Source organism: Acyrthosiphon pisum, chromosome A2 (assembly GCF_005508785.2).
Source record: "Acyrthosiphon pisum isolate AL4f chromosome A2, pea_aphid_22Mar2018_4r6ur, whole genome shotgun sequence".
Taxonomy (NCBI): Eukaryota; Metazoa; Arthropoda; class Insecta; order Hemiptera; family Aphididae; genus Acyrthosiphon; species Acyrthosiphon pisum.
In genome coordinates this window covers 58144627-58171198 of record NC_042495.1, presented here as the reverse complement: position 1 = coordinate 58171198, position 26572 = coordinate 58144627, and the positions used below count along the sequence as shown (strand labels likewise).

General features: G+C 29.3%; 4 protein-coding genes across 6 annotated transcripts; 2 read left to right on the top strand and 2 right to left on the bottom strand.

Moving 5' to 3' along the window:
• Window positions 1-225: 225 nt before the first annotated feature.
• Window positions 226-1653, bottom strand: LOC100166056 (vacuolar protein-sorting-associated protein 36). The gene is given in 2 exon segments (XM_008186406.3): window positions 226-854; window positions 857-1653. Coding segments are annotated over 2 exon segments (1119 nt in total). The 5' UTR covers window positions 1422-1653; the 3' UTR covers window positions 226-300.
• A 193-nt stretch (window positions 1654-1846) lies between these two features.
• LOC100165362 (ADP-ribosylation factor-like protein 2) lies at window positions 1847-4591 on the top strand. The gene is made up of 5 exons (XM_001942862.5): window positions 1847-2176; window positions 2456-2566; window positions 3269-3431; window positions 4214-4294; window positions 4383-4591. Exons 1-5 carry the CDS (start codon window positions 2112-2114, stop codon window positions 4515-4517), a joined length of 555 nt encoding a protein of 184 aa, XP_001942897.1. The 5' UTR covers window positions 1847-2111; the 3' UTR covers window positions 4518-4591.
• A 3530-nt stretch (window positions 4592-8121) lies between these two features.
• LOC100163291 (ras-related C3 botulinum toxin substrate 1) lies at window positions 8122-9864 on the top strand. Its single transcript, XM_001942968.4, has 4 exons — window positions 8122-8492; window positions 8568-8682; window positions 8745-9023; window positions 9100-9864. Exons 1-4 carry the CDS (start codon window positions 8377-8379, stop codon window positions 9175-9177), a joined length of 588 nt encoding a protein of 195 aa, XP_001943003.1. The 5' UTR covers window positions 8122-8376; the 3' UTR covers window positions 9178-9864.
• Window positions 9865-11719: 1855 nt separating this feature from the next.
• On the bottom strand, window positions 11720-25009 carry LOC100164013 (glycine dehydrogenase (decarboxylating), mitochondrial). 3 transcript variants are annotated; one of them, XM_001943161.5, is made up of 17 exons: window positions 24814-25009; window positions 22719-22803; window positions 19094-19229; window positions 17486-17873; window positions 16303-16499; window positions 14631-14976; window positions 14456-14542; window positions 14163-14339; window positions 13920-14104; window positions 13648-13849; window positions 13343-13459; window positions 13131-13276; window positions 12899-13031; window positions 12627-12837; window positions 12457-12564; window positions 12217-12362; window positions 11720-12147 (listed from the first exon to the last, which is right to left on the bottom strand). In XM_001943161.5, the coding sequence occupies exons 1-17, from the start codon at window positions 24964-24966 to the stop codon at window positions 12055-12057; spliced, it is 2910 nt and encodes a 969-aa protein (XP_001943196.1). In that variant the 5' UTR covers window positions 24967-25009; the 3' UTR covers window positions 11720-12054. The 3 variants fall into 3 exon arrangements, with proteins under 3 accessions (XP_001943196.1, XP_029346692.1, XP_008184615.1); XM_029490832.1 differs by lacking the exon at window positions 24814-25009 and adding an exon at window positions 20925-21176; XM_008186393.3 differs by lacking the exon at window positions 22719-22803 and having other exon boundaries at window positions 24814-24952.
• Window positions 25010-26572: the final 1563 nt, after the last annotated feature.

Below are 26572 nucleotides of genomic sequence, written 5' to 3'. Positions count from 1 at the left end.
AAAATTGTAACTACATTTGTAAGACGGAGACAACACATGCGATTATAGCGTCCTCTTAAATCAAAAATTAAAAAAATTTAATAAATAATCATAATTTATTAACTAGGTATAACTTACTATTCTCTAATAATTTTATATTTTAACAAGCACAGTCTCATTTTTTTTTTTACATATCAGGTTGTTCATATTGAATATAAATATTTAATTATAAACTAATTATATTTAATATTAAAAAATATAATATGCGTAGGGTGTTAGTAAAAATATAATATTCTTGATCAACATTTTGAAATTGTTATTTTACATGTATTCATCTAAAAATTTATTGAGATAAAATCTTAGACCTTCAATACTTTCATCTCGACATGACTTCCCATGTTTTTCGGCAGATAACAAATACTCCTTAGCTAATACAACTGGTACTCCAATTAACGTTGACAGTTCTTGTGCACTTAATGATCCATTTTCTTGTAATGCTTCAACAGTTTTTTTCAATACAACAGACTCATCACATAAAGATGATTGTAAAGCTAATACTCCGCTATCAAATTTTCTTAGTTTTATAGGCGATGATTGGTCAGTATTCATCATGTAACACGCATGCATTAAATCTTCTGGTGATAAAAGATCTAATCCTCTAGCTCTATTTACCCGACAATAAACCTCTGCAAGGGCCATTGTACCACCAACTTCTTCTAATGAAACTTGAATAATTTTGATTATTTCTTTACAAAGTGTGGTATAATATGCGTTTGAATCAGTGAATGATGATCTAGTAACTGGGTCATCAACCCCAAGACCTAAAAGGTATGACTTGAAGCGCACAGTTTCATCATCACTAATAGCTCCTTGTTTTTCTTTAATTTTTCAGAAATGTTTTTACTTAATGATACCATATCTTTAGCTGTAATCATAAGTCTGTCTAAGTCTTTAAAAGCATCTGTTATACTAATATCAGATGCTTTTTGTTTTTCATAAATATTTTTTTCAATCCCTCCGATTCCTGTTCTAATTTGACGAGTAATCTTGCCAACAGACCACTTTTTTTCTTCAACAGTTTTCTGAAATACATCAAAAAATCCATCAGGAATTTTGTCCTTAAAATCAAGTTTGATGTACTCGCCTTTGGCACAAGAAACAGGGCCTGGATTTTTATTATCAGAGGGTAATAAATGAACAAGAATTGTTTTAGTTTTTGAACCAAATAAAGTGTCAGTAACTGTAGATTCAATGTACACTATGTAACGGAGCTGTAAAGACAACCACGCATCGCCAGACATCCAGAAAAGGTGAGTGGCAGTTAAGATAATATTACCACGGTGAAACGAAGTTTTGTAATTGCCATCATACAAAGTGATATTGTTGTGACGCCATAGAACGGTCTCTGCTGGATCAGGCTTAGCATATTCAAATCGGTCCATACCAGAATAATATAAAGCAAATAATTTCGGACATATAATTTTAAATAATTACGTAAATACGATTACTTAGATAAATCCTATAGGCCTTTGTGAACAAAATATAATATTGACACTTAGAACAAAAATGTTATCCTTTAAAATTTTAAGTTAAATAATTTATATTTAACACTGTACAGTGTTGGGTACTTGGGTGTTTACACAGTTCACAGCCACGACCGCTATCAATTCATATTTAAAACAGAAATAATATACAAATCTTATCAATTATATCAGTTGTCACCAAGGTGTATTGATATCAATACACCTTGGATCCACCGAAATTGTTTGGATGCCAGTCCATTATATCTTAGTCCGTGGTTATTATTACAGCTGATATAGATAAGAATAAAGATAGTATTTATCTTTAATTGGGGCATAGAACAATGTGGGCCACAGTCACAATCACTTTAATCTGTTTTCCAAATGTCTGTGGGCACGTCAAGGCACAATCATAATCATAGACGATAGAGTATAGACCTATATAGACTATAAATAATTCTCATTCTTTGGTTTAAAATTTCAAAATAACTTATTAAATAATATTACAAGTGACGTATGTATGTGTAAATTAATAAAGTTGTTAAGTATATAGACTATAGATTAATATTCAAACATATTGAGCTATAAACATATTTCATATTTTCGTACAAAATGGGATTGATGACAGTTCTGAAGAAAATGAAACAGAAGGAAAAAGAGATGAGAATCTTAATTTTGTATCCTTATTTAAAAAACATAAATATTATTAATTATTTTTAAATTACCCTTTATGACTATTTATGGCAATGTTCACTGAATTTACTAACTTATTGAGTATACTTATTACATAAATAACTAAATAATAATATGTAAGGAGACAACTGGTTTTGTGTTTATACATAAATCATAATACCTAATTGATATAGGTAGTACCTAGTAATTATAATTTTGTAAATAATGTATTATTTAAAAAGTTAAATATTGTTTATTTATTCTTAATATCCTTACTTAATCAGAGGTTTGGATAATGCTGGAAAAACAACTATATTAAAAAAGTATAATGGAGAGCCAACGAATACAATTGAACCAACATTGGGATTTAACATTAAAACTTTAGATCATAAAAGGTAATTAATTAAAATACTAGTGTTATACTTTAAATTATTTAATCCCAAACATCTAGGGAGGGCAACATGAGTATAATTTTCTGCAGTGGTGTTAACAGGAAAATTTCCAAACTGTGTGTGCCAAACTGTATGTCCCATATAGGGGCACCAGTGCTTGATGTTCAAAGTATCTAATACCAATAATACATTTTTTTTTCTAAAATTTAACATGTGCCTTTTAGAAAAATATTCATGAAAATAAAACATATAAAGTGAGTGTCAAAAGTAAAATTTTGGCTACATACTAGTTGTGTGCTTGCGTCCCAAACATAAGTAGGATAAAAAATTACGTACGATAAAAAAGCCTAGGCTACAATTTAAGAGAAAATTTTAATGCAGGTCCCAACAAGTAACTGCCCAAAATTTTGAAGAGCTCATAACTATAGTATTGTGTAAGATTACCTGACTATGTCACTTACTCTTTTGACATCTTATAAGTTTATGTCGTTAAATTTTAATGGAAATGGGACGCTATTTCATTGTGTACCTTGACCCCTGGGGTACAATATTCCTTAGTACAACTCTGCTATTCGTGTAATGAGTTATGAAGAAGTATTTTTCATAGTTTTCACTAAATTATAAATTTTGATAGGTATTAAAATGATATATTATATAATTTTACTTTTTTTTTTTTTATCAAGAGATTCATTACATTTTTTTCAGTTATAAACTGAATGTGTGGGATGTTGGTGGTCAAAAGTCATTGCGATCATATTGGCGTAATTATTTTGAAAGTACTGATGGCCTTATATGGGTTGTTGACAGTGCTGACAAAAGAAGACTAAGTGATTGTACTACTGAATTGCATAGTTTAATTGAAGAAGAGGTATTTTAAAATAAAAGCTACAGGAGTGAACATGCTTAGCAAGGGATTTTGGTAGCATCTCCCAAAATATCAGGAAATTATGGTAATTTATAGTCTGTCCAGCGAGAGAATACGCTGCGCAATGACTAAAACTGGTTCCCCCCACGCAACACCCTGCCATTAGGGAACCGGTTTCGACAGCAAGGTGATGTGGAGAGATGTGCAGAATTGGCGCGTTCTCTTGCTGGACAGAGTATACCTACCATAAACGGAATTGGAATATTTGTTGTGTCTGTCTTCACGACTTCACACTTCAAACATGAAACATAGTAAAAAGTAAAAATTATTAATTTGACTTCCTTTGGAAATATTGATGTAGTAAAGCGATAAAGATTATAATAACAGGTTTGAAATTAGTATGAAGTGTATATGAGGTCAATTTGGCCATTTTTTCAATTTAATTTTAGTTACTTTTTAAATAATAAATAATAATTTATTTGGTAATTAGGGAGTGAAATTCAATAAAGTAATCTGACCAATCTCATATAGACTTGATACCGAATTTGTAGAATCTATCAATCATTCTAATGTAAGCTAAATGAGTAATTTTTACTATGTTACACGTATGAAAGATACTGACAGCAAATTGATGTTGGTTCCCGAACCCCTTGATTAAGTTACAAATTAAATATTGTATGATATTTTTTTAAAAATTTTACAATGTTTTCTTGATTTCACCATTGATAAGCTATGTTTAAATATGATTTATAAATTTATCAGATTTATATACAATATATTTTCAGAGATTGGCTGGAGCTACATTATTGATATTTGCAAATAAACAAGATTTACCAGGAGCTTTATCATCAGAAGAAATAAAAGAGGTATATTTTAGAAATATAACTTAAAAAACCTGTAAAATAATTAATCAATATGTTATAATATGTATTATGTTCATTTGTTTAAATTTAGGTATTGCAATTAGATCGTATTAAAACTCACCATTGGAAAATAATACATTGTAGTGCATATACTGGGGAAAACTTGTTGGAAGGCATTAACTGGATGGTTAGCGATATATCTGCTAGAATATTTACACTTGACTAAAAATGTCAACTTTTAAAAATTAAAACTAAATATTGTTTGTGTACACCAAACTGAATTATATTATCATTCCTTTATTAAGTGTTTCTATTATTTATTAACTTATAAATATAATATACAAATAAATAATTATTTTTAATTTTAATTTTATCTTTTAAAAACAATTTATTAATTTATAGTGAGCTTATTGTGCTTTCATTATTTAATAAATATTTATATTTTCATACTAGTTATTTACGCCTATTATTAAGAATAAATTGAATAAATTGAATAAATTGAATAATATGATGATCAATAATATAATAAAATTACACAGTATAATAAGTAAGTTTTTTTTTTTAAAATAAGAAAAACAATAATTATCAAAATATTTAATATTTCCTATTAGGTTATTGAAAAAACATTTGCATAATATTATTGTATATTAATATTATTCTGTACACAGTATACTGTTTAATTTTCAAAACTAGGTATAGTGTATACCGTACTACAAATTTAATGATAATATTATGATTATATAAAATAGTATTAACACAGAATAACGTTATTCTGTGGTATTATAGTAACCATTTGTATGAAGTTAACATTTTATTTTAAAGAATTGTTGGTCATGTTTACATTTTCAATAGTTTCTGAGAGAAAAAATTGAAGAACACCTTATCAAAGTTTACTTACTTATAATTTTTTTGTCTCAGTAAGCTCCTTTAGTTTAAAACCTCATAATCAACCAAACGTATTACCACTTTTGTCCGTTCCATTAATTTACGTCACTATCGGCTAATATCACGAATGACGGATCTCCGTACGTTCGGTTGCGTCCAAAACGCCTTGTGATAAATTATATTGTAATTTATTTTGGGGCCCGGTACTGGTTTTTCAAATTTCTCCCAATTCTATAAAACTTGAAAATTATATTTTAGTTGCCACCTTCATTGGTATTCTTATCCATCAATCTACCGCCCTTCAAGTGGAGAGGGGGATTCATACTAACAATAGTATATGGATAATGGATATACGTATATTATTATTATGTAATATTATATGTGAATGCTGATTAACTTTTGGTCAAAATTAGTTCAATTAGTACCGTATTTCTTAAAAAAAAAAAATTTATTTAACAAAACTATACAGTGATATCATTGATGGGAGGCACGGACTACGTGTAGTAGTCCGTGATGGGAGGTAACAGTATATACGATACTAAACACCTGTCACCAACTAATATTAATTAAAATTTTATTTTTTGAGTTTAAAAGCATGAAAATGAAATACAAAGCTCCTAATATATTGTTACAATGATATTTAAAAAATATTATAAATCCATAGTCGCAATTATTTTTTATTTAAAGTTCAGATCCTGACAAAATGCGAAAAATTAACGAAAATGTGCAAATTATTTTGAGTTAGAAATTCATAAAAACTATTTTTTTTTTTTAAATCTAAGATTTGAAAATATAATACAAGATTTCTTATAAGTTTGTCTACCTTTATCAAAAAAAAAAAAAAACTGTCTACAAGCATGTCAAATTCAATTTATTTTTATGAGCATTTGAAGTCATATTTTTTTTACATTGGATATTCACTCAATTTCTCATGTAGCGATTTTCTTATTTTATTGTAATTCAAAAACAAATAACACTGTAGATACATGAAAATTTCACTGCATATTTATATTTTTATTTTCTATACACCATACATTTTTTAAAATATTAAACGAACATTTTCAATTTTACAATTTTAGATTCTGAGTGGAACGATGAATGTATTGATTTTACAATGATGCGTGTTTTTTTATTTTTTTTATTTTTTAATTATTTTTATTTTTGTGTCTGTCGTCAAGGTTTGGGGAAGTAAAACTGCTTCGATTTTCTTCAACAGTATCTTGTTTGGTGGGAAAGTGAATCTAGTTGGTGCATTCGGGAGGTCAAAATTTAACTCCTACTATATTTTTACAATGATATTTGAAAAATATTAAAAATCCTTAGTCACTGTTTTTTTTTATAAGCAATTAAAGTTCAAAAATTTACAAAATATGTAAAAATCACGAAAATTAGCAAATTATTTTGGGTTAAGAATTCGTAAAAATTTTTATTTTTAAATCTAAGATTTAAAAGTGTAATACAAGATTCCTCATAATATTGTCTACCTTTATAAAAAAAAAAATGTCTACAAGAAAGTCAATATATTGTTACAATAGCAGTTGACAAATATTAAAAATACATAGGCACAATTTTTTTTTATAAGCATTTGAAGTTCAAATTTTGACAAAATTTATCGAATTTAAAATTGAATAATTATTTTGTAGTAAAAAATTTATAAAATGTTCAACTTTTATACCTAAGGATTGACAATTTAAAACAAGATTCCACGTAAATAGTTAATTCTGTTACCAAAAAATCAAAAAAATACATAAGCACAGTTTATTTTTACAGTAATTTTAAGTTCAAATTTGGACGAAATTACATATTAAAAAACCTGGAATAACTATTTTAGTTATTTTGTCGTGATTGTATAATATTATTCGTGGGTATTTGAAACTTCTAAAGTATGATATTATATTATATATATGATAGTATCACGGTTTGTTGTTGATGTATAACGCGTTATAAGTACCTAATGGATATTGTGATATGATTAATCTGGAATTTATTATAGGTCAATTTTTTTTTAATACCATAGATATAAGTATATAATAAACCGGTTTAGTCTAGCGAATTTCTAGTTGATCTTATTATTCTCTCTAAATTCGCTAGATTAAACCGGTTTAAAATTATCCCACATTATCCCGCACCGGGATAATGAACCATGTAAATGATATGGTCCAAAAATCCCGGTGTATTATTTTTCATATAGGTTTAGTCTAGTGAATTTCTACCTAGATTCAGTCTCCGCTCAGAATCGTTTTTCTTATACAATGATATTATAGCATTGAATTCAAATTTAATACCATCCATTATACAGTGACCCACTTGTAACCTACTCTACAACAGAGCGACATCCACTTACCCACCTTTTTTTTATTGAATATATTTTTATATTTTAGAAAATAATATTTTAAATCAAGAAATCCATTTAGAATTCGATGAAGTATAATAAATAAATTAGGGCATTAGGAGGCGGTGGATAAACTAATCGGTATAATATTAGGCTTCTTGTTCTTACTTAGCACAGATTTCATGAAAATAATTGTTATTATATTATATTATTACGTAGGACTTGGTCACAGTAGGGTGTCCACTTCCGTCTTCCACTATGATTGTATAATATCAAATATAAATAACAATTGTTATTATATATCAATAATAATATCTTGAATAATTCGTATTTTAGCGTCTCGCAATGTATTATAATAATAATAAAATATACATTAACATTTGACAACAGCTGCTGCTGTAGGCCGTAGCCCGTAGGGCATAGAGATATTAATATAATTTATTAATATGTCTATGCCGTAGGGCCTGTTTGCCAGCTGCCTGTGTGTATTTAATCTGTGGTAGGGCCGTTGTAAAGTTGTATCTATGTAACCTCAAACGAACAACCAATTATAGCCAATTCTACAATGATAACTGCCCACCAATGTTGATAAATAAAATAACAAATGATAATAGCAAGTAAATTTTCTAATTTATTTTTTTATTTGCTAATCATTAAACTAATTAAATGTAATTGATATTGGTCGTGCCTATTGTATTTAGTGGCTTTTTAACCGATAAAAAGTATTGTTAAGTGCTGGCTTCTATACAGCGAGTTCTCGGAATTTTAAATGTATATAATTTATTCCAGTTTGAAATACAAACAGATTGTGCATTGGGATTTTGAACAGACAACATAGAAAATAAAATAAAAAATTCAAAATCAAAATATGTCAGCAGGACGACCAATTAAGTGTGTGGTTGTTGGCGATGGTACAGTGGGCAAGACTTGTATGTTAATATCGTATACTACCGACAGCTTTCCAGGAGAATACGTACCTACTGTGTAAGTATTTAACCGTCAAACAATTAAAAACAACATGCTAAACAATATTATTGAGTATTGATTGTTGTTCAATAGATTTGATAACTACTCTGCACCCATGGTGGTTGACAGTATTCCTGTCAGCCTTGGTCTATGGGATACGGCTGGCCAAGAAGATTACGACCGTCTAAGACCACTTTCCTATCCACAGGTTAACTTTTGTTACTTAGCTTATTGATTATCACAACTGTTGTTTTAATTTTTTTTTTTCAGACTGACGTATTTTTGGTCTGCTTTAGTGTTGCTAGTCCATCTTCTTTTGAAAATGTGGTTTCCAAATGGTATCCGGAAATTAAACATCACTGTCCAGATGCTCCTATGATTTTAGTTGGCACGAAAATAGATTTAAGAGAAGACAAAGAAACATTAAATGTTTTGTCTGAACAAGGACTGTCCCCAATCAAACGTGAACAGGGACAAAAGTTGGCCAATAAAATAAGAGCTGTAAAATATCTCGAATGTTCTGCATTGACTCAAAGAGGATTAAAACTGGTAAGTGAAGTAATTTGTAGTTTCTGATGAACCTAATTATTCTGCGATATTAAAAATATTCTTGTGAATCCTCAAGGTATTTGATGAAGCCGTAAGAGCCGTTTTACGACCAGTACCACTCAAACACCAGCAAAGGAAATGCACTATAGCTTAGTACGACAGACTGAAGAGAACAGCTGTATTCCTACCTCTGTATAAAAATTTAAAAGGGTTGTTCAGACACTTCATCCTTCATTTTTTAATTTTTTAATTTTCGAATCTTATATTCAAATCTATGGCATGATTTTATATGTTAGCTTTAAAACCAAGACCAAAATCAGTGCCATTTAGTTAAATATTGTTGTTTACCAAAGATATGTTTAAACGGTTAATTTTATACTTTTGAAAATATAAGCATTTTACTTTTCCATTGCCACGCATGACTATAATATTATAAACAGTACAAAATTAATAAACTGTCTTCCTCGGTTGACAATGTAGTGCCTTTTTATATTTTAAATTAATTCTCATTTATTTTTATTTTGTTCATTGCACTATTAACATTAGGCTTATTGTAGATTTTTTTTTATCTATTATTTTGCTCAAAAATAATTTTATATAAGAACAAAGTACATGAATCTCTATTATTTAGTTTTTTACATCTAGTCATGCAACATTTTTGTAATTAATACAACAAATTGGCAGCTTAGAATAGAGGTTGTGAACAATTTGGCTGGCCAACATTATTGTCATACATTCGATTAAAAAGATTGACATGTTTCATATTATTATAACTATTAAAATTATTATAAATTGAATTTTTTAATTTAAATAAAATAAACTTGTATTACTAAACGAATTACATATTGTTATTCTTTATTAAATAAGTAAGCAAATTTCAACTTTTAAAATAAATTGTTTATATTCCTAAATATTTAACAAGAAGAGTTGGTATTAAAAATTTAATTTAATGTGTTATACTAGATAGTAATTTATAAGGAAAATAGCAGATTGTTAATATCTTAGTTATAAAAATTGTAGATATCTAAAAGGAATAAGAAATACAAAACATTTATGTCTGAACACTTAATTATTATTTAATTTTCATTTCTATTAAAATACACAACTTACTAAGAAAAAAAAACCTAATAAATTAATTTAAACATTCAAGAAAGTTATTATTTCAATAATAACTCAATAAAATAAATTGTGTGATCACATTTTGTCTTTTGGACTCTACGCAGAGCGATTTGTTTTACAATGTTTATTTTTTGTGTGGATACCTTTTGGAGCAGTAAAAATGCTTTGATTTTGAACTTAAGAGGGTGGTTTCTGGAAGAAAATTGGATGAAGTTTGTTCTTTGAGTGTTTAAAATGTCCAGTCATTTTCAAAATAATCAAAAAAAAAAAAACAAATTTAAGGAAAAACTGAAATTTTTATGCAAAAACAATTTTCAACTAAATTGATTTTCATATTTTGTTTGTACTTCAAAAAACAAATAACAGTAGATACTTGAAATTTGATCAAATGTTTATAATAACATGTCTTATAGATGATAAAATGTATCTTTACCATAGATTCTGTTTTGTATACTCACGGAATAAGAATTTTAAACTTCAAATCAGGATTATTATTTTGATATTTTCAATGTGTTCCGTGATTTAAATAATCGAGTGTTCGTATAACATACTTCATCTAAAGCGGTAGGGTGGAGGGCACGGCCCAATTATTTCTTTAATTTTTTTATTATATACTAATAAATTATACTTGTACAAATAATTACCAGTATTTTAATTTTTAGTCTATACTACATTTAATTAATTCTTTTTTTTTGTTTAAATAAATCTACAATTTTAGGCCCTCGAATTGTGTGGACCCCGCTTGTCCTAAGAACGGACAGTTGTCCCAATTTTTTTAGCCTCACTGCGTTAGAGGGTCACCTATGGTAGTGGCAGATGATAATTTGGTGACTAGCGGATTTTGAAGACGGAAATAAAAATGCTCAGAGGACTTTCCAGTGGCACAACTAGGGGATGCTTAGCCCCCCATGACTAAGATTTAGCCGTCCCAAAAATATTGTTTATTGATTTAGATATAAGCCGTCTATGGGTTATTTTAAATTCATGGTTTTATTAGGTGGGCTGTAGTAAACCCCCAGAATTTTAACCCTAGTTGCGCCTATTTGAATTTTGCGACATATTTGACAGGTAGCATAGAGATGTCTTGCACTCTTGCTGGAGTGAGTGGTTGGACTGGTTGGAAAGTGCAGAAGATATAGTAAAGAGACTTTGGCGATCACGCGGAGACATTTTGACTGGATGTTGGATATTAATCTTATGAGGAACAATAATAAATATAATAATAATATAGTAATAGTTATTATTAAAACAGTGTTGAATTTAAACCTGCAAAAATTGTATAGTTATATACCTACTATTTTTACTTATTGGTTTTTTAAATCCATTTTAATGACGTAACGGTTCTCCTAATATGGATACTAGGGCCCACCTAAATTATATATAACTAACTTTTTTTTAATTTTTAACAAAAATAAATAAATTTTTTATTGCAAACTAGGGTTAATAAGGTTGATAAAAACTACTATTTCGTAAGTATGTTACTGATACATTTGAACCCTTACATCCGCAACTATATAAAACATTAACATACTATTAATTGTTATGTCATAGATAGAATAAAACATGAAAAGGTACTAGGTGTCTAAGTATGTACCATATAAACATCTGTGATAGATATATCATTGTACATTACTATATTTTAATGTAATAATGTTACACTTAAATTATTAATTTATTGATGTGCATTTGATTTGTTTTTGCAGGTGTGTTCAACAATAGAAGGAAAGATTATTATTACCTACTTTATATAAAATATAAATAATACTTAGCAATAGACAATAATTTATAGATAGGTAAGTATTGCGGTTTAAAAATCATAGCTATTATGTTTGTATTTAAAATAATGTTTAAAATACATTTTTTGTTGTCATGTTCTTGGTTTCTCTGATTATTATTGATGTATTTATAAAGTTTAAAATACTAATGGGCAACTGCAAACTACATTTTGATCTCCATATTTACTGTCAATGCGACCTACACTTGGCCATACTTTTTGCTCGTATCCCTAATAAAAAAATATTAAATATTAGGTGGATATTATGTTATTATAATATAGATTTTAAATTTGTACTACCATTGGATAAGCTGCTAATTTTCTAGAATATGGTCTATTCCATTCATCACTACAAATCTGTTTCAATGTATGTGGTGCTAATTTTAAGACATTCTGTTCCCGATCAGCAACACCATTCTCTATTTGTCTGATCTCTTCCCTTATGCCTTAAATATGAATTATATAAGTAGAAATTATATAAAAAAAAAAAAAAAAATGTTTAATTTTCAATAAAATAATTAAATTAATTAATTCACTCACTGATTAAAGCATTACAGAATCTATCTAATTCAATTTTACTTTCAGATTCTGTAGGTTCTATCATCAATGTACCAGCAACCGGCCACGACATAGTAGGAGCATGAAATCCTAAGAAATAATCACAATCTATTATATTTATACTTCTATAAATTATATCTATATGTACAGACCGTAATCTATTAATCGCTTAGCAATATCAGTAGCTTCAATATTTGCAGTTTTTTTAAATTCTCTGGAGTCTATTATGAATTCATGAGCTACTAATCCACATTTAGTACCAACAAATAATGTTTTGTAGTGACTACTCAATTTTTTACTCATATAATTCGCATTTAATATAGCTACTTGAGTTGCTTTCCTGAGTCCTTGAGGGCCCATTAACTATAAAAATGTATTATTAATAATATATGTTTTGTAGAAGTAATTACTTAACTATAATTACTTTTATGTATGCCCAGGAAATGGGTATGATAGAAGCTGATCCATAAGGAGCAGCACTAACAGTACCCAAACTTAAATTATTATCATTATGAATAATTGGGTGAGTTGGCAGATATGGAGCTAAGTGTGATTTACTAAGCAACAAGTAATATTACATTAAATTATAAATTTATATCAACTATAAATATATATATATATATATACTATATAATATATTCCTATTAATTCCTTACACAACTATTGGCCCCATTCCAGGACCTCCGCCTCCATGAGGTATACAGAATGTCTTATGTAAATTCAAATGAGATACATCTGCTCCAATATCACCGGGTCGACACAATCCAAGTTGTGCATTCATGTTAGCTCCATCCAAATAAACCTTAATTTTGAATTATCATTTAAGTTTTGTATATTTATCGTCTCAAAATCATTATATTTTAATTACTTGTCCACCATTTGAATGTATTAATTCACATACGTCCATAACAGATTCTTCAAATACTCCATTAGTAGACGGATATGTTATCATTATACATGATAGTTGATTTTTATAATTATTGACCTACATAAGTAATTAAAAAACAAGAAAAAATTTTTAATATTTTATGTAACAAAAATAAACTCTTATCTTATATACCTACTACCTACAACTATATAGCCTATAGGTACTATAAAGACCTAAGGTACAAAATAATATGGTAGCCATAATTCGTAAAGTATAGGTATTAAGGTACCTATCTTATCTTATACCTTATCTTTGAGGTGTTGTAGATCAATGCAACCATCTTTGGACACATTCACCAACTGAATATCCATTCCAGCCATTTGTGCTGATGCTGGATTTGTACCATGTGCTGACGTGGGAATTAGACACACTTTTCTATCTTCATCTCCGCGGTGTTGATGATATTTCATTATGGCGCAAAGACCGGCGAATTCTCCTTGAGAACCGCTAAGAGTGTGTTTTAGAAATTCATACAAGTATTTAAAATATTATTTATGCATGCAGATTGCAGGTATACCTATTGGGCTGAAAAGATATTTTGTCATAACCAGTAAGCTGGCAGAGATCGTATTCTAATTCTTGTAAAATTTGATGGTATCCTGGAACTTGATCAGGTGGTACAAATGGATGAATGTTAATGAATCCAGGTTCTGAAAGCGGTAACAGCTCTACGGTAGCATTCAATTTCATAGTGCATGATCCCTAAAATAATTAAATTAAATTAATTTCTATATACTTTCCAATCGATAACTTCACTCACTAATGGAATCATGGAGTGAACAAGTGAAACGTCTTTATTTTCCAATTGTTTCATGTATCGAACAATTTTTGTTTCTGATTGATGATCGTTAAATACTGAATGTTGTAAATACTGCGAGGTCCTCTTAAATATTGTTTTACTTACACTTTTTTCTAAAACCTCATCATTAGATATAATCTAGAACCAATTAATTTTAATATATTATCGAATATTTGAATCACCTGTACATGTACAACCATATGCTTATATATTTATACAATTATACATGAATATTATAAAAAGTATATACTTACTTCATTTATACTTTTTTCGGATCCGAAAATCCATAACAAGTCGTTTAAGTCTGCGGCAGTTACCGTCTCATCCAGCGATATACCTATCTATTACACGAAAAATACCGAATTAAAATAAACTCCGTATCATTTGCATAGAACTATAATAAAACGTAGATAAAGGTATACTCCTCACAGATTGGTCTTCGAAAAACCTCAGGTTGATCAGTTTTTCTTTACACTTTTCGATTATCTTCTGTTGAGAAATCGTGCTTTTCAAGTGCAAGGTATCGAAAAAAATGCCATCGCTCGTACTGCATCCTGGTATTTCGTCAAGGGCTGTCTTAAGTAGCACGGCACAGTTGTGCACTCTCTGGGCAATATTTCTCAGTCCCACAGGACCGTGGTAGACTGCATACATAGCTACTACATTTGCTAGCAGAGCTTGGGCAGTACAAATGTTACTGGTCGCCCGTTCACGACGTATGTGTTGTTCCCGAGTTTGCAATGTCAATCTGTACGCCTTATCCTCATCTGCGTCCCTGTACAAATAATATAAAACAGTAGGTACATGTTATGTAATATTATACGCATTGTCAGTTATATTTAAAATAAGCAGGTTTAAAATTATTTCAGTCTGGACAATTTTAGGGACAACCTCGAGTTTGATATCAAATTTAAAAAAATGTCATGATTTGGGTCCCTGCAACGCGTTATATATTTTTATCGAGTTTATGTGTTGGATTCTAAAATGTTTTATCGTATACATGAGTTGGGTCTAGGCCTATTTATTTAGGAAAACTAGTTTGGGTTAGTCCAGCCTAATAGCATTACACGATAGACACGACTTGGAAGTTTGCTAGGAAGCTTAAATTGTTTTTTTCCATAATTAATATTCACATTTTATACAGGGTGAGTTTTTAAGCATTTCATACCACTGAAGGATCATTCTGTGACAGTACAAACTTCTGTTTTTCAAATAGAAACTCCCATTTTTCACTTTTAATTATTCAGCAAATATTTTTTTTGAGAATTTTGACGATCAAAATATGAATGAGCAGTTTTTGAGTTATACAACTTTGTGTACTAAGGAATAAGGATCATAATATATCTATGGTAATGGGTTAAGGAGATATGGGGCTTAGATTATTCGAAAATTGTATTTATTACTAAATTAATCAATGAACATAAATAATTAGTAAAAATTATCCAAGTAAAATAAACACTGCATCTAATATTACATAATATAGTTTATATTTCTGTAAAACATATTTTAAACATTATTATCCTTAGTTACCTATTAAGGTTAATGCTATGTTAGTAAGTAAAAATACCTACTACGGCTTAGTATAAATATTTTAAAAAAGGAAGAGGATTCCACCAATTATTGTTTCTTATTTGATTGTATTAATTATTGGTATTTGGTAATTATAATAATTTCTTATTAGTAATTAACATTATAGGCAAGTGCCAAATACGGTTTAGTAAGTAGGCACCTACAAAAAGTACAATGTAAACAATCTGTGACTAAGTAAGACAATTTTATAATAAAATATAGTATGGGGTACCTATAAATTTTATATAGATCAGTGGTATATATCTATACGGGGGATATAGGAATCATACACCCCCCCCCACCGATACCTAAATTTGTACACAATACAACATGTAGGACGTAGGTATATAATAATATGAATATAATATATGTAAACTGACGAATGTCAATTAAAAATGTTATATCCCCCCTTGAAAAAATCCTAAATACGCTACTTATATGTTATAACATCTGTAATAATGATTTGTGTCAGGCATTTAACCATAGCTCTCCCCAATACAGAATATAGAAATGGCCGTTTGGTGTTACCTACCTTGTGATACCAACCATCCTTCCTGGTATCAGTCTCATCAAAGATTTTTTGCATGCGATAAACGCGGCGTGTGGTCCTCCGTATCCGAGCGGGGTGCCGAGTCGCTGGCTACTTCCGACGACAATGTCTACGCCGTATTCACCGGGGGCTTTGATCAGAGTAAGCGACAACAAGTCCGTGGCACACACGACTAAGGTCTATGATATAAATGATTATAGAGATGGCGGTATATGTGAAATTAATAATAATGAAATTCACCCACTGGTATTCCGTGGTATTAGTTGTATACGGCATATACCAGTTATATTCAGTGTACCAATTAACCAGTAAGCTGGTATTTTAAATTATAATTACCATCACAACAGTGATTGTAGGCGTTTACAATTTATATCTACCAATGGCCACATTTATTAAGGGTAACGTGCCCCTTGCCCCCTTTCCCCCTGGGATTTATTGACTGTACACATAAAAGAATCAATGGAGGTGTTATAATGCAGAAACTGAATTATATATTAGATAACATAAAACAATTTGGGAGGATGGGTTTAGCTTCGCCATCAAATGTATTGTGCTACTGAGTCAACGCCCACCAATATATAAAAAAAAATTAAAATTAAAATTATAATGGTACCCTATTCAGCGTATATTGGATCTTGACCCAATATTTAACAGAATTAAGTATTGATAATACAGTATTGCATTATATTAACTATATTATTATGGCAATGTGATATGGTATACCTACTTGATTTTTTTTTAAACATAGATTCATTTTTGGGCTTAATACAACTTTTTTGGCTATAACACGATTCCGCAAATTGCGCATCATCCCACGTCACCCTGCTATCGATTCTTCTATGGCAGGGTGTCACGTGGGGACGCGCTGCAGGAAACCCGATTTTGGTCGGGCCGCAGCATAATCTCTCCTGGGACAGAGTATAGATCCTGACGTGCCACCGTCTCCTCCACAAGCGCTTAGGATTTTGGAGACAATCATTTATATAATTTATTTAAATTTTATTTGTTTATAATGTAATAATAAATTATTATATTATTATTATTATAGCATGCTACTCATTAAAAACAAAAGTAAAACAGGGGGTCACCTATCCATTATTTAAATTCATTAGTCACTATAACAAAAAGGTTGGGAAACACTGCCTTATAGTATAGTATAACGAACCTCGTCATTGTGAGCCTTATTTACAATCTCCCCGTAATCCGATAAATGACCATACGTGTCTGGGTACTGTAATAACACTCCGCTATACGATTTAAAGTCGTCCACTTGGTTCGGATCGCCGGATCGGACTTCGATGCCGAGGGCAGAAGCTCTCGTGCGTACAACCGACAACGTCTGGGGGTGTACGTTATCTGCAACGAACCAGCGTTTGCGTTTGTTATGTCGGTACGTCATCGCCAGCGCTTCGGACGCCGACGTGGCTTCGTCCAACAGAGACGCGTTGGCTACGTCCATACACGTAAGGTCGACAACCAATGTCTGGAAGTTCAGTAGACTCTCTAGTCGACCCTGACCGATTTCTTCTTGGTAAGGGGTATAAGGAGTCAACCTATATTGTACAACAGGCTCATTTTATAAAATATTGAATTAGATCTATAGTAACATGCTGGTAAAACGGTTAAAGGGCCTTACTATGGAGGGGGTGTATAGGGAAAGTGCACTTAGGTACACCTAACCTAACCCTAATGGCTAATTAGGACGCTGCCAAATTATAAGATAGATATATTTTTTTTTGCGTACTTTTTTGTTATTCATTTTAGATGTAATTGTTGGTAGAGTTTGTAGCCTTTAGGTTAGGTCCCTAAGTGTAATAATATCAAATATGTATGTTAACTTAAAAATCATAACTTCCTTAGGAATTATATAAAATGTCATGTTAAATATGGGTGCCTATATGATTATTCTTAAGCCAGGGGCGTATACAAGGGGGGGATGTGGGGGTCAGATCCCCCCCATAGGCCTTTTTTTAAATTTTATAAAATAGTGTTCTTAATGACTTAATGTAAGGAAATTACAAGGAAAAAAAATGGCAAGGATTTTTTGTAAATTTTTATTTTAACACATTCAACAATTAATTAAAAATAATTTACTTAATATTAATCAGTAATCATATATTTATTTCATATTCATATAATCGTATTATGTGATATTTGATAATATGTATATTATATATACAAGTCACGATTAAATCGTGATACAAGTATAATAAATTATTATAAGATAATAATATGTGGCAGACCAGCCACGGACCGTCGCCAGTCGCCACCGTCACCGATATCAACGCGACAACGCGGCGGAGACGACGCCCGCATGTCCGTGCGTATAATAATACATTTTCCTATACATTAGAAAAAGAAATATTATTGCACGATGGTTTTTACGCATTTATACCAAAACATTATCAATTTTGTATATTATCAACTAACATGGATATACCTACAACGTACGCTGAAGAAGTAATTGATGAATTGACTAAAAAAAAAAAGAAAATTAAATTTTGTTCTATAACTACTTGTAGAATTTAAAATAAAATGTATTGAATATATATATATATGTTTTATCATTTATTAGGTATTTAAATGTGCACATACATAGGTTTAGGTATTTTTGTTCCATAATAATTTGTTTGCAACTGATCCCCCCATACAAAAGTTAAGTATACGCCACTGTCTTAGGCATCAATAATGATAAAGTAACTATAGTAGGTAAGCACAAATGCATGTTATACAAAATATAGCATTAAAAAATTAATGAAAAAAATGAGCATACCATCCAGGATTCTCCAGCATGTTTCTCACAATGACATGAGGTGTGTGACAGTTGTGGTAACCCATTCCAATGAAACTTCTCCATATTTGATTTTTACTTGCAATCGATTTTATCAAGGTGGCTAGAGATTGTTCATCTGTGAAATGTATTTATTTATTAGCATTCAGTGTGTAGATTTATTTTATTATTTTTGTTTGAAGTGGGTAGGTAATAAATAGTGCTTTATATGGAAAATTATTAGAATGTGGATGCAAAATTAAAAAAAAAAATGTACGTATCTGAAGATTTAAAATTACTGATTTGAGTTATTGATTAGAATATAATTAAAAAGAGCACGTTAAAATATTTTTGAAAAAAGAAGAGGGACTCTCGGTCACTCACGTCGGAGGTTCCCTCACGTCCTACATGGCTACATGCTACGACAATTCAAGCACTACCTAATAAATAATAATATTTAGGTATTAAACGGAAGGTATACATGGGGGCATATATGTATAAATGTATGCATTTAGTTCATTACAAATAATGTGTTTATTTAGCATAGGTACACTCATCGTCGATTTTTTTATAAATAATTATGTTAACGATTATAGTTGAGTGAAAATAAAAATAAAATATAAGTGAAAAAACTGGGGGAGTCACTCTGCTTTATAGTAGGTGTCGAATGTACCTCTATGTAATCTACTATAATCTCTAATGTAATCTACCTATTCTTTGCGGGTAGATCACAATAATGAATGGGTTAAATTTTAATTAAAAATTAAATCATTGAATTCGAAAAAACACTTCTGGCCGCATTCTGGGTCATTTGTGGGGGATTGGATTGGCAAGGTGGGCATCATAGATTTATACCACGAAATTACTAAATGTAGAAGTTATGATATATACAACAACTAGATAGCCACCTCCTTCTTATCATTAAAGTCGGCCGTCATTTACAAAGCAGGCAATGTCTACAAAACAATATTATCACAGTAGTTAAAGTGTATAGGTAGGTACCTACATTATGAATAAATGTAAAATAGATGTCAACACTGCCTGCTTTATAAATGGCGGCTGACTTCAACATTAATCACAACTTTACTGTAGTATAAAGACGGCTATATTATATTAATATATTATCTAGTTGTTTTATGCCTATGGTGGGCATTTCCCCTGTTTGATTTTAAAAGAACCCTTATGAGCCGGTTGTTGGAAAAATATTTTAAGGAAATATAATATTATGTAGGTAGGTACTTACTGAGAAATTATTGTTACAATAATAATTAAGATTTATAATAATTGATGTGTGTGTGTTTGTTGTGCGAAGTAACTTAGTAACGTACCAATTGTATAATAATATGAATGTTTCTAAGTGCTTTTTCTTTATTATTATTGAAATCATCTTAAATTACAAAAAATTAATTAAGTATAAAAACTTTTACATGATTATCTATCTCTCTTAAGCTAAAAGCTTGTGTTAGAGATAGAGAGTACCTAATAAAAAAAACTACAATTTAAACGCTATATAACAAATAACAACAAAAGAAAGCAACAAGAATACACAAGTAATAATAAGTTAAACAGAGCAAAAGAAGATAAAATTAAAATATTTTTAAGTTATTTGAGAGAACAACCAATTATATACCAATTTCTCCTTCTTCTGTCAAATGGAAAGATGTGAATATTATATAGGTACCTAGGTCGTAGGTACACATAACACATTTACCTGCGAAAATTTGTATATTCGAGAATGAATAACAACAATAATACTTTTTTGAGCATTGTTACACTAATTATAGCCTTTTGGTGGGTCCGTTAAAATTTTATAATACTAACATAATACAATTACCATTAGTTTTAATCACGGCCTTATAAAATCAAGAGTCAAGACCGTGTATTTTATTATAGTTGCCACGCTATAATATAATGTTTTGGTGGGCCTAGTGCCCTAGTCGATTCCTTTTCCATCCAATTACAACGAGACGTCTGTTTCAACCGGACCCGCCAAAACGCATAGCTAGGGCCCATGTAATTGTATTTCTAAAATTATTATTTTTCATTCCAATGCTAGTATATGTCAACTGCACACACAATACAAATTCTAAAAGCAAAACATTCACTCTTAAAATGTTATCAGTGATTTATAAAAAAATCTTTGATAGTTTTCAAAATTTTACACTTTTTTATTTAGATTTAAACAATCGTGTTAGTAGGTATTGAAATTTGTTCAACCACTCTGCAAAAAAATCTCAAATTACGTTGCTGCGGTAGGTACCTACCTGCAGCATAATATATTTATATTAAGACCCAACGTTTTTTTTTGTCCACAATACATTGAAAATTATTTAGATGAGAATTGTATTGTCGTAATGAAATACAAATCTGTAAGTGGAAATAAAAGCTTGTGAGCGAATTGATCGGTTTTTTTTTCAGTTAAATAGTCTGGTCGAAACTTTTGCTCATCATATAAACTGAAATGATGCCACTGTTTGTTAGTCTATTTTCCTAAGGATATTTTATAAAACATTTATATTAATATTAGTATAATAGTGTACCTAATATGGAAGGTTGAACCAGTTTTTGCCAAAAACAAATCACATATAAATATAAAATAATTCGATATTAATTCCAGTAAAACAAACTTTAGAGGAATCTAGTATTACATTTTCAAGCATTTTGACCAAACGTGGATATTTTTATAATTGGCGCATTTATGGAAAAAAAATGTCTGTACCTAAATATTTTTTAAATCATACCATGAATAGATAATTCTAATATACCTAAACATGTTAAGTAGGTATCTAGATTAATCATTTTTGAATTACAACAAAATAACAAAATCGATTTTATCAAAAACTTATTTTTCGTACAAATTCCCATTTTCTCTATTTTTTCTTTTCGTTTTTCCCAATTATTAAGAAAAATACTAAGATTTTTTAATTTTGATACTAACTATAATCACATAGCTTTTAGAAAAGATATTGAAGTCTAAGATTGAAGCATTTTGACTGCCCCCTAAAAATGTGATGACTGATGACTGATGACTAATAACAAATAAAAAAAACCACATCGGTATTACTGTAATATTTATAAAACCAATACATTCATCGCTTCGTTCGGAATCTAAAATAATAGTAATATGTATTGTAATAAATAATAATGTATACATCTATGGTACTTCAACGCCACTGACATGTACAGTATAATGTTTGTATTTAAAAATATGATATATTAATATGTATTATGTATTGTAGTTTACTTTGAACTCAGATTATTATTATTTTTATATTATAATTTTAATAGGTTGATAAATTCATGTTGTAATTTATTATATAATATGTACAGTGTATACATTGTGGTATTGTTCACTACATATTAATCACTATTAAAAGGAACAATTAAAATAAATTATAATACAAATTGTTATAACTATACCTAGTGATTATAAATCACGTGATAGTATTGGCATAATGTAGAGTGGTTTTTTTTTTTTTAAATAAAACAAATTGTTTTAGTCTATATTTTACATATTGCGTTTAATATGTGTAAATTGTACGAATGCATTAATACATTCATTAACAAAAAATGTATGTTCCTGCATAAACAAAAGGTTATCAATTGTTTGATACAATACATAACATACCTATAATAACTGACGATTTTAAATTAGGCGTCTTCTGGAGATAAACGCTATCTGGGATCACGGCCTCGCTCAAGTCTTCTAAACTCTGAAAATACCAATTTATGGTCCATATGAGTTTAACAATTTTATTTTCAAGGTACTCGGTAAAAATCCTACTTATCCTACTCGAGCTTGAATAAGTATAAATTAGGTAAGAATAACTATTTTACAGGTGTTCGATAAAAGAAATTGAATTATTCCGACTATAATATAATATGTAGGTACCTATAATCTATATATAACTATATAAATAGGTCCTATACTTTAGATTTGTCGTGCACGGCTTGTAATGCACACGGAACAGATTAGCCGTGCTCAAATAATAATTTGTTTCATATAATATAGTTCAAATAATTAGTATGAGCATTAGATCTTTCAATCTTTGTGTAAATGAATGTTTATGTGAATAGAATATTTTTGTGGTCATTCCACTGCTATTGTTTTACAAGACATCGATCCATTTATCACATTCTATAAGTACCTACACACTAATTAAAATACTATATTTTGTACGATAGTAATAAAAATGACTAAGTATAAAACATAATGATTATTTCATTTTAAATAGTTAGATACGTCCAATTCATAACAGGTATCTAACCCTTGCTGTGGCTTAAAAGTAACCTGGTGAGTACATAAGCGCAAATTTACTAAATTTTTTGGGGGGACTCAAGCCCGTCTTCCCAAAGGCCATATTGCTTAGTACCACAGAGTATAAAAAATAGTACTAATAACTAGATTTTGAACTGGGGGGAATCGACCGACATTTGGGGGGACCAAGTCCCACAAAGTCCCCCCCTATTTGCGCAAATGCCTGGTGTCGTGATTTACTATACATTATAGGTTCAATGGATTAATGAAAAAAGAAAAGTAGGTACTTAATTAACATATCATAATAACTCAAGTCCAGCACGACAGTACCTACCACTATAATGATTGGCAGTATTATTATATACAACTCACAAGTCACAACACATGAGTGACATCACTTAATAATAATGAAACAAAGTGAATAATCTAATTAAAAATTTAAATTACGTACCATTTAAAATTAGGTACCTACTTATTGTTTATATCTCACTTATGATTAAAAAATAGATATATACCAATATCAAAATTATATTCTGATTCATAATTTTATAATACCTAAATCAATTTACTCAACATGTTTCGAAAATATCAAAATCGAATTGAACATAGGTAATATAAAACAATAAACTGTATTTAAATTATCTGTGGTTGACCAAATTTATAATAATATGCAGTATTTATGATTTTCTCCTAAGTCTTTTTAATATGTACTTATAATCAGTAAGTAATGTTTAAAAAATAATATTGAAAGTAAAGGAAATCAGTATGTTTTCAATATAACTGTGTTTCAGTTTAATAATAAATTAGGAAACATCTCTTATTCGAAGGAAACTCTATATAAGTTGGTTGTGATAAAAAAAGTACCTAGTTAAGTATAGGTAGGTACCTACATATAGTACATGGTAGAAATAATAATAGGCACGATTACTTTTGAAAAAGTTTTTAGATGTAAACATATAGGTGCACCTATATATTATATTACCAATTACCTTACTTTAATATTTAAAGAAATTCGTTTGCAAAGGTAAACGACAAGGTAACTTATATTAATTTGATGTTTATAGTCTTATAGGCGCTATTGTTATTTTAGTAATTGTTGAAAATCAATACGAAATTAAATTTTATCATACAATCATACATAATTATAAAATATACATTACGGATTCATATAATTTAAGTTTAAGTTGAATAAAAAAAATAAAATAAAAATAGTATAAAAATAGTTTAAATTATTGTATTTTTAAAATAGGTAAAAAAATGTCACAATGGTCAATAGACATATTTAACGACTTAACGAAAATCAAATAACTACCAAGTTATAATAAAAGTAGACCACAATACAAAAAAAATAATTTTTTTTTTATCTTAAGACAGAAAGTAGATATATTTATTTCCAAAAATATGGTATTGAAACTACTTTTCTATTAGCTATATGCTACACTTTGTATGTACACCCGAAACATACCTGATATCCAAGTTCTTTTAGCATCTGCTTTTGGTCGGAGCCATTAGGTCCGATATGTCGCTGAACAAATGATTCGCGACCAAACACAGAATTAGGTACATTAAACGAGTAAAAGCGCTGCGTCCTGCGCAAGCAATTTAAACGGCGAAACATGACTGAACACTGTTTTCGAACGCAATAATATTATCGTCATCACTCATCATCATATATTTTAATCAACAGCGAATCAACTGGTTACTATATGTACAACACAGTTATTATAATTTCACAACCGTTTACTATCAAATGATAAAAATATAAAATTATAAATAATAACGAAAGTAGGTACAATTAAATAGATACATAATATAATATTATAATACAGCTATGACCTATAATATAATCATCTGCAATATTGAGGTTGTCTATTATTTATTATATAATTTATATACCTACCTAATGCGAAAACGGTCTGCCAGCCTATAATACTAAGTATATTTTAGTATTTTACCTATGATATTATACTTATGTTGCAATTAATTTTACTATTAGTAATATGGTAGGTAATTTTTACCGAAAACATCATATAGGTATTTATCAATCATATAAATTATAATAGTATAGGTATATATTACATATCGTATATTATTGTTATTAACTTTTGAGTCATTACCTACCGTGGTAAATAGAACTGTATGAATAGGTTCGTTGTATAAAATAATATGCAATATATAATATACTAGTCGACCCATCACAGCTTCGCCCGTGACTTGTTGTTTATTTTGCCTTTGAACGATGATATGTATAATTATTTATTGACATTTTTTCGTTTAATGTGATCGGCAAGTAAATATAAAAACGGTCATTAAAAACCTGTTGAAATGTTTCTAGCGGTATTAATCTTATATATTTTTATAGCAGAACCCATGAACTTCATTACCCGTAAAAAATCGTAAATAATTATATAAATTATACTATAATATAACTTATAAGCCTTATAATTTGGTTTCTTCTTATACATCGGATGTTAGTACGGTTAGTTTAGGTTATGATTTTGTATTAGTTGGTTATATTATTCCATCATAGGTGGAATTAAGTAAAAATGACAAATTTGGTATAACTTTGATACTCTGGAGCTAAATCATATACACTTACGTTGGGTACAAACAGCACGGGGATAAGTTTTGAACACCATATACCGAATATTAAATAAAAATTTAACAAAGTTTGAGTCATATAGAGTTGGTACATTTAACGGGTAACGAAGTGCATAGGATCAGTTATTTTTAGTGAAAATGTATTTATCATTAATAGCAATAGAACAGGGGCGAACGCAGGAAAATATTTCGGGGGGGGTTTTGAAAAAATTTAAAGTAGGTATTCATAAATATCATATTATTCATACTGTATTACACTTTTCTATATTTTATTTTAGTCACTTATACTATATATATAAATACATAATACATATATAATATACCTATTACATAATATTATAGATAATAATTAATAACTAATTATTACAATTTGTCAATTTACATTATAAAACGAGATCTATGCGTCTTGGTTTTTTTGCCATTATGTCAATGACCTCTTCACAAGTAACTTCCACGTCTCTGTATAAGTTTAATAGCATCAATCCATTTAATCGCTCCTCACCAGTCTTGTTGCGCAGATATGTTTTTAATCTTCGAAGACAAGAAAAAGACCGTTCACTTGTTGCCACAAAAACGGGTAGAGTTGCACCAATCTGCAAAAATGTGTGTATTGATGGATATAA

Coding starts and splice junctions, on each gene's coding strand:
- LOC100165362 (XM_001942862.5), top strand. CDS start 2,112: ATGGGATTGATGACAGTTCTGAAGAAAATGAAACAGAAGGAAAAAGAG. Junction 2,177..2,455: donor GAGATGAGAATCTTAATTTT/GTATCCTTATTT, acceptor TTACTTAATCAG/AGGTTTGGATAATGCTGGAA. Junction 3,432..4,213: donor ATAGTTTAATTGAAGAAGAG/GTATTTTAAAAT, acceptor ATATATTTTCAG/AGATTGGCTGGAGCTACATT.
- LOC100163291 (XM_001942968.4), top strand. CDS start 8,377: ATGTCAGCAGGACGACCAATTAAGTGTGTGGTTGTTGGCGATGGTACA. Junction 8,683..8,744: donor GACCACTTTCCTATCCACAG/GTTAACTTTTGT, acceptor TTTTTTTTTCAG/ACTGACGTATTTTTGGTCTG. Junction 9,024..9,099: donor CTCAAAGAGGATTAAAACTG/GTAAGTGAAGTA, acceptor TGAATCCTCAAG/GTATTTGATGAAGCCGTAAG.
- LOC100164013 (XM_001943161.5), bottom strand. CDS start 24,966: ATGTTTCGCCGTTTAAATTGCTTGCGCAGGACGCAGCGCTTTTACTCG. Junction 12,838..12,898: donor TTTCCTGGGCATACATAAAA/GTAATTATAGTT, acceptor ACATTTTTATAG/TTAATGGGCCCTCAAGGACT. Junction 12,363..12,456: donor ATTCTGTAATGCTTTAATCA/GTGAGTGAATTA, acceptor TTCATATTTAAG/GCATAAGGGAAGAGATCAGA.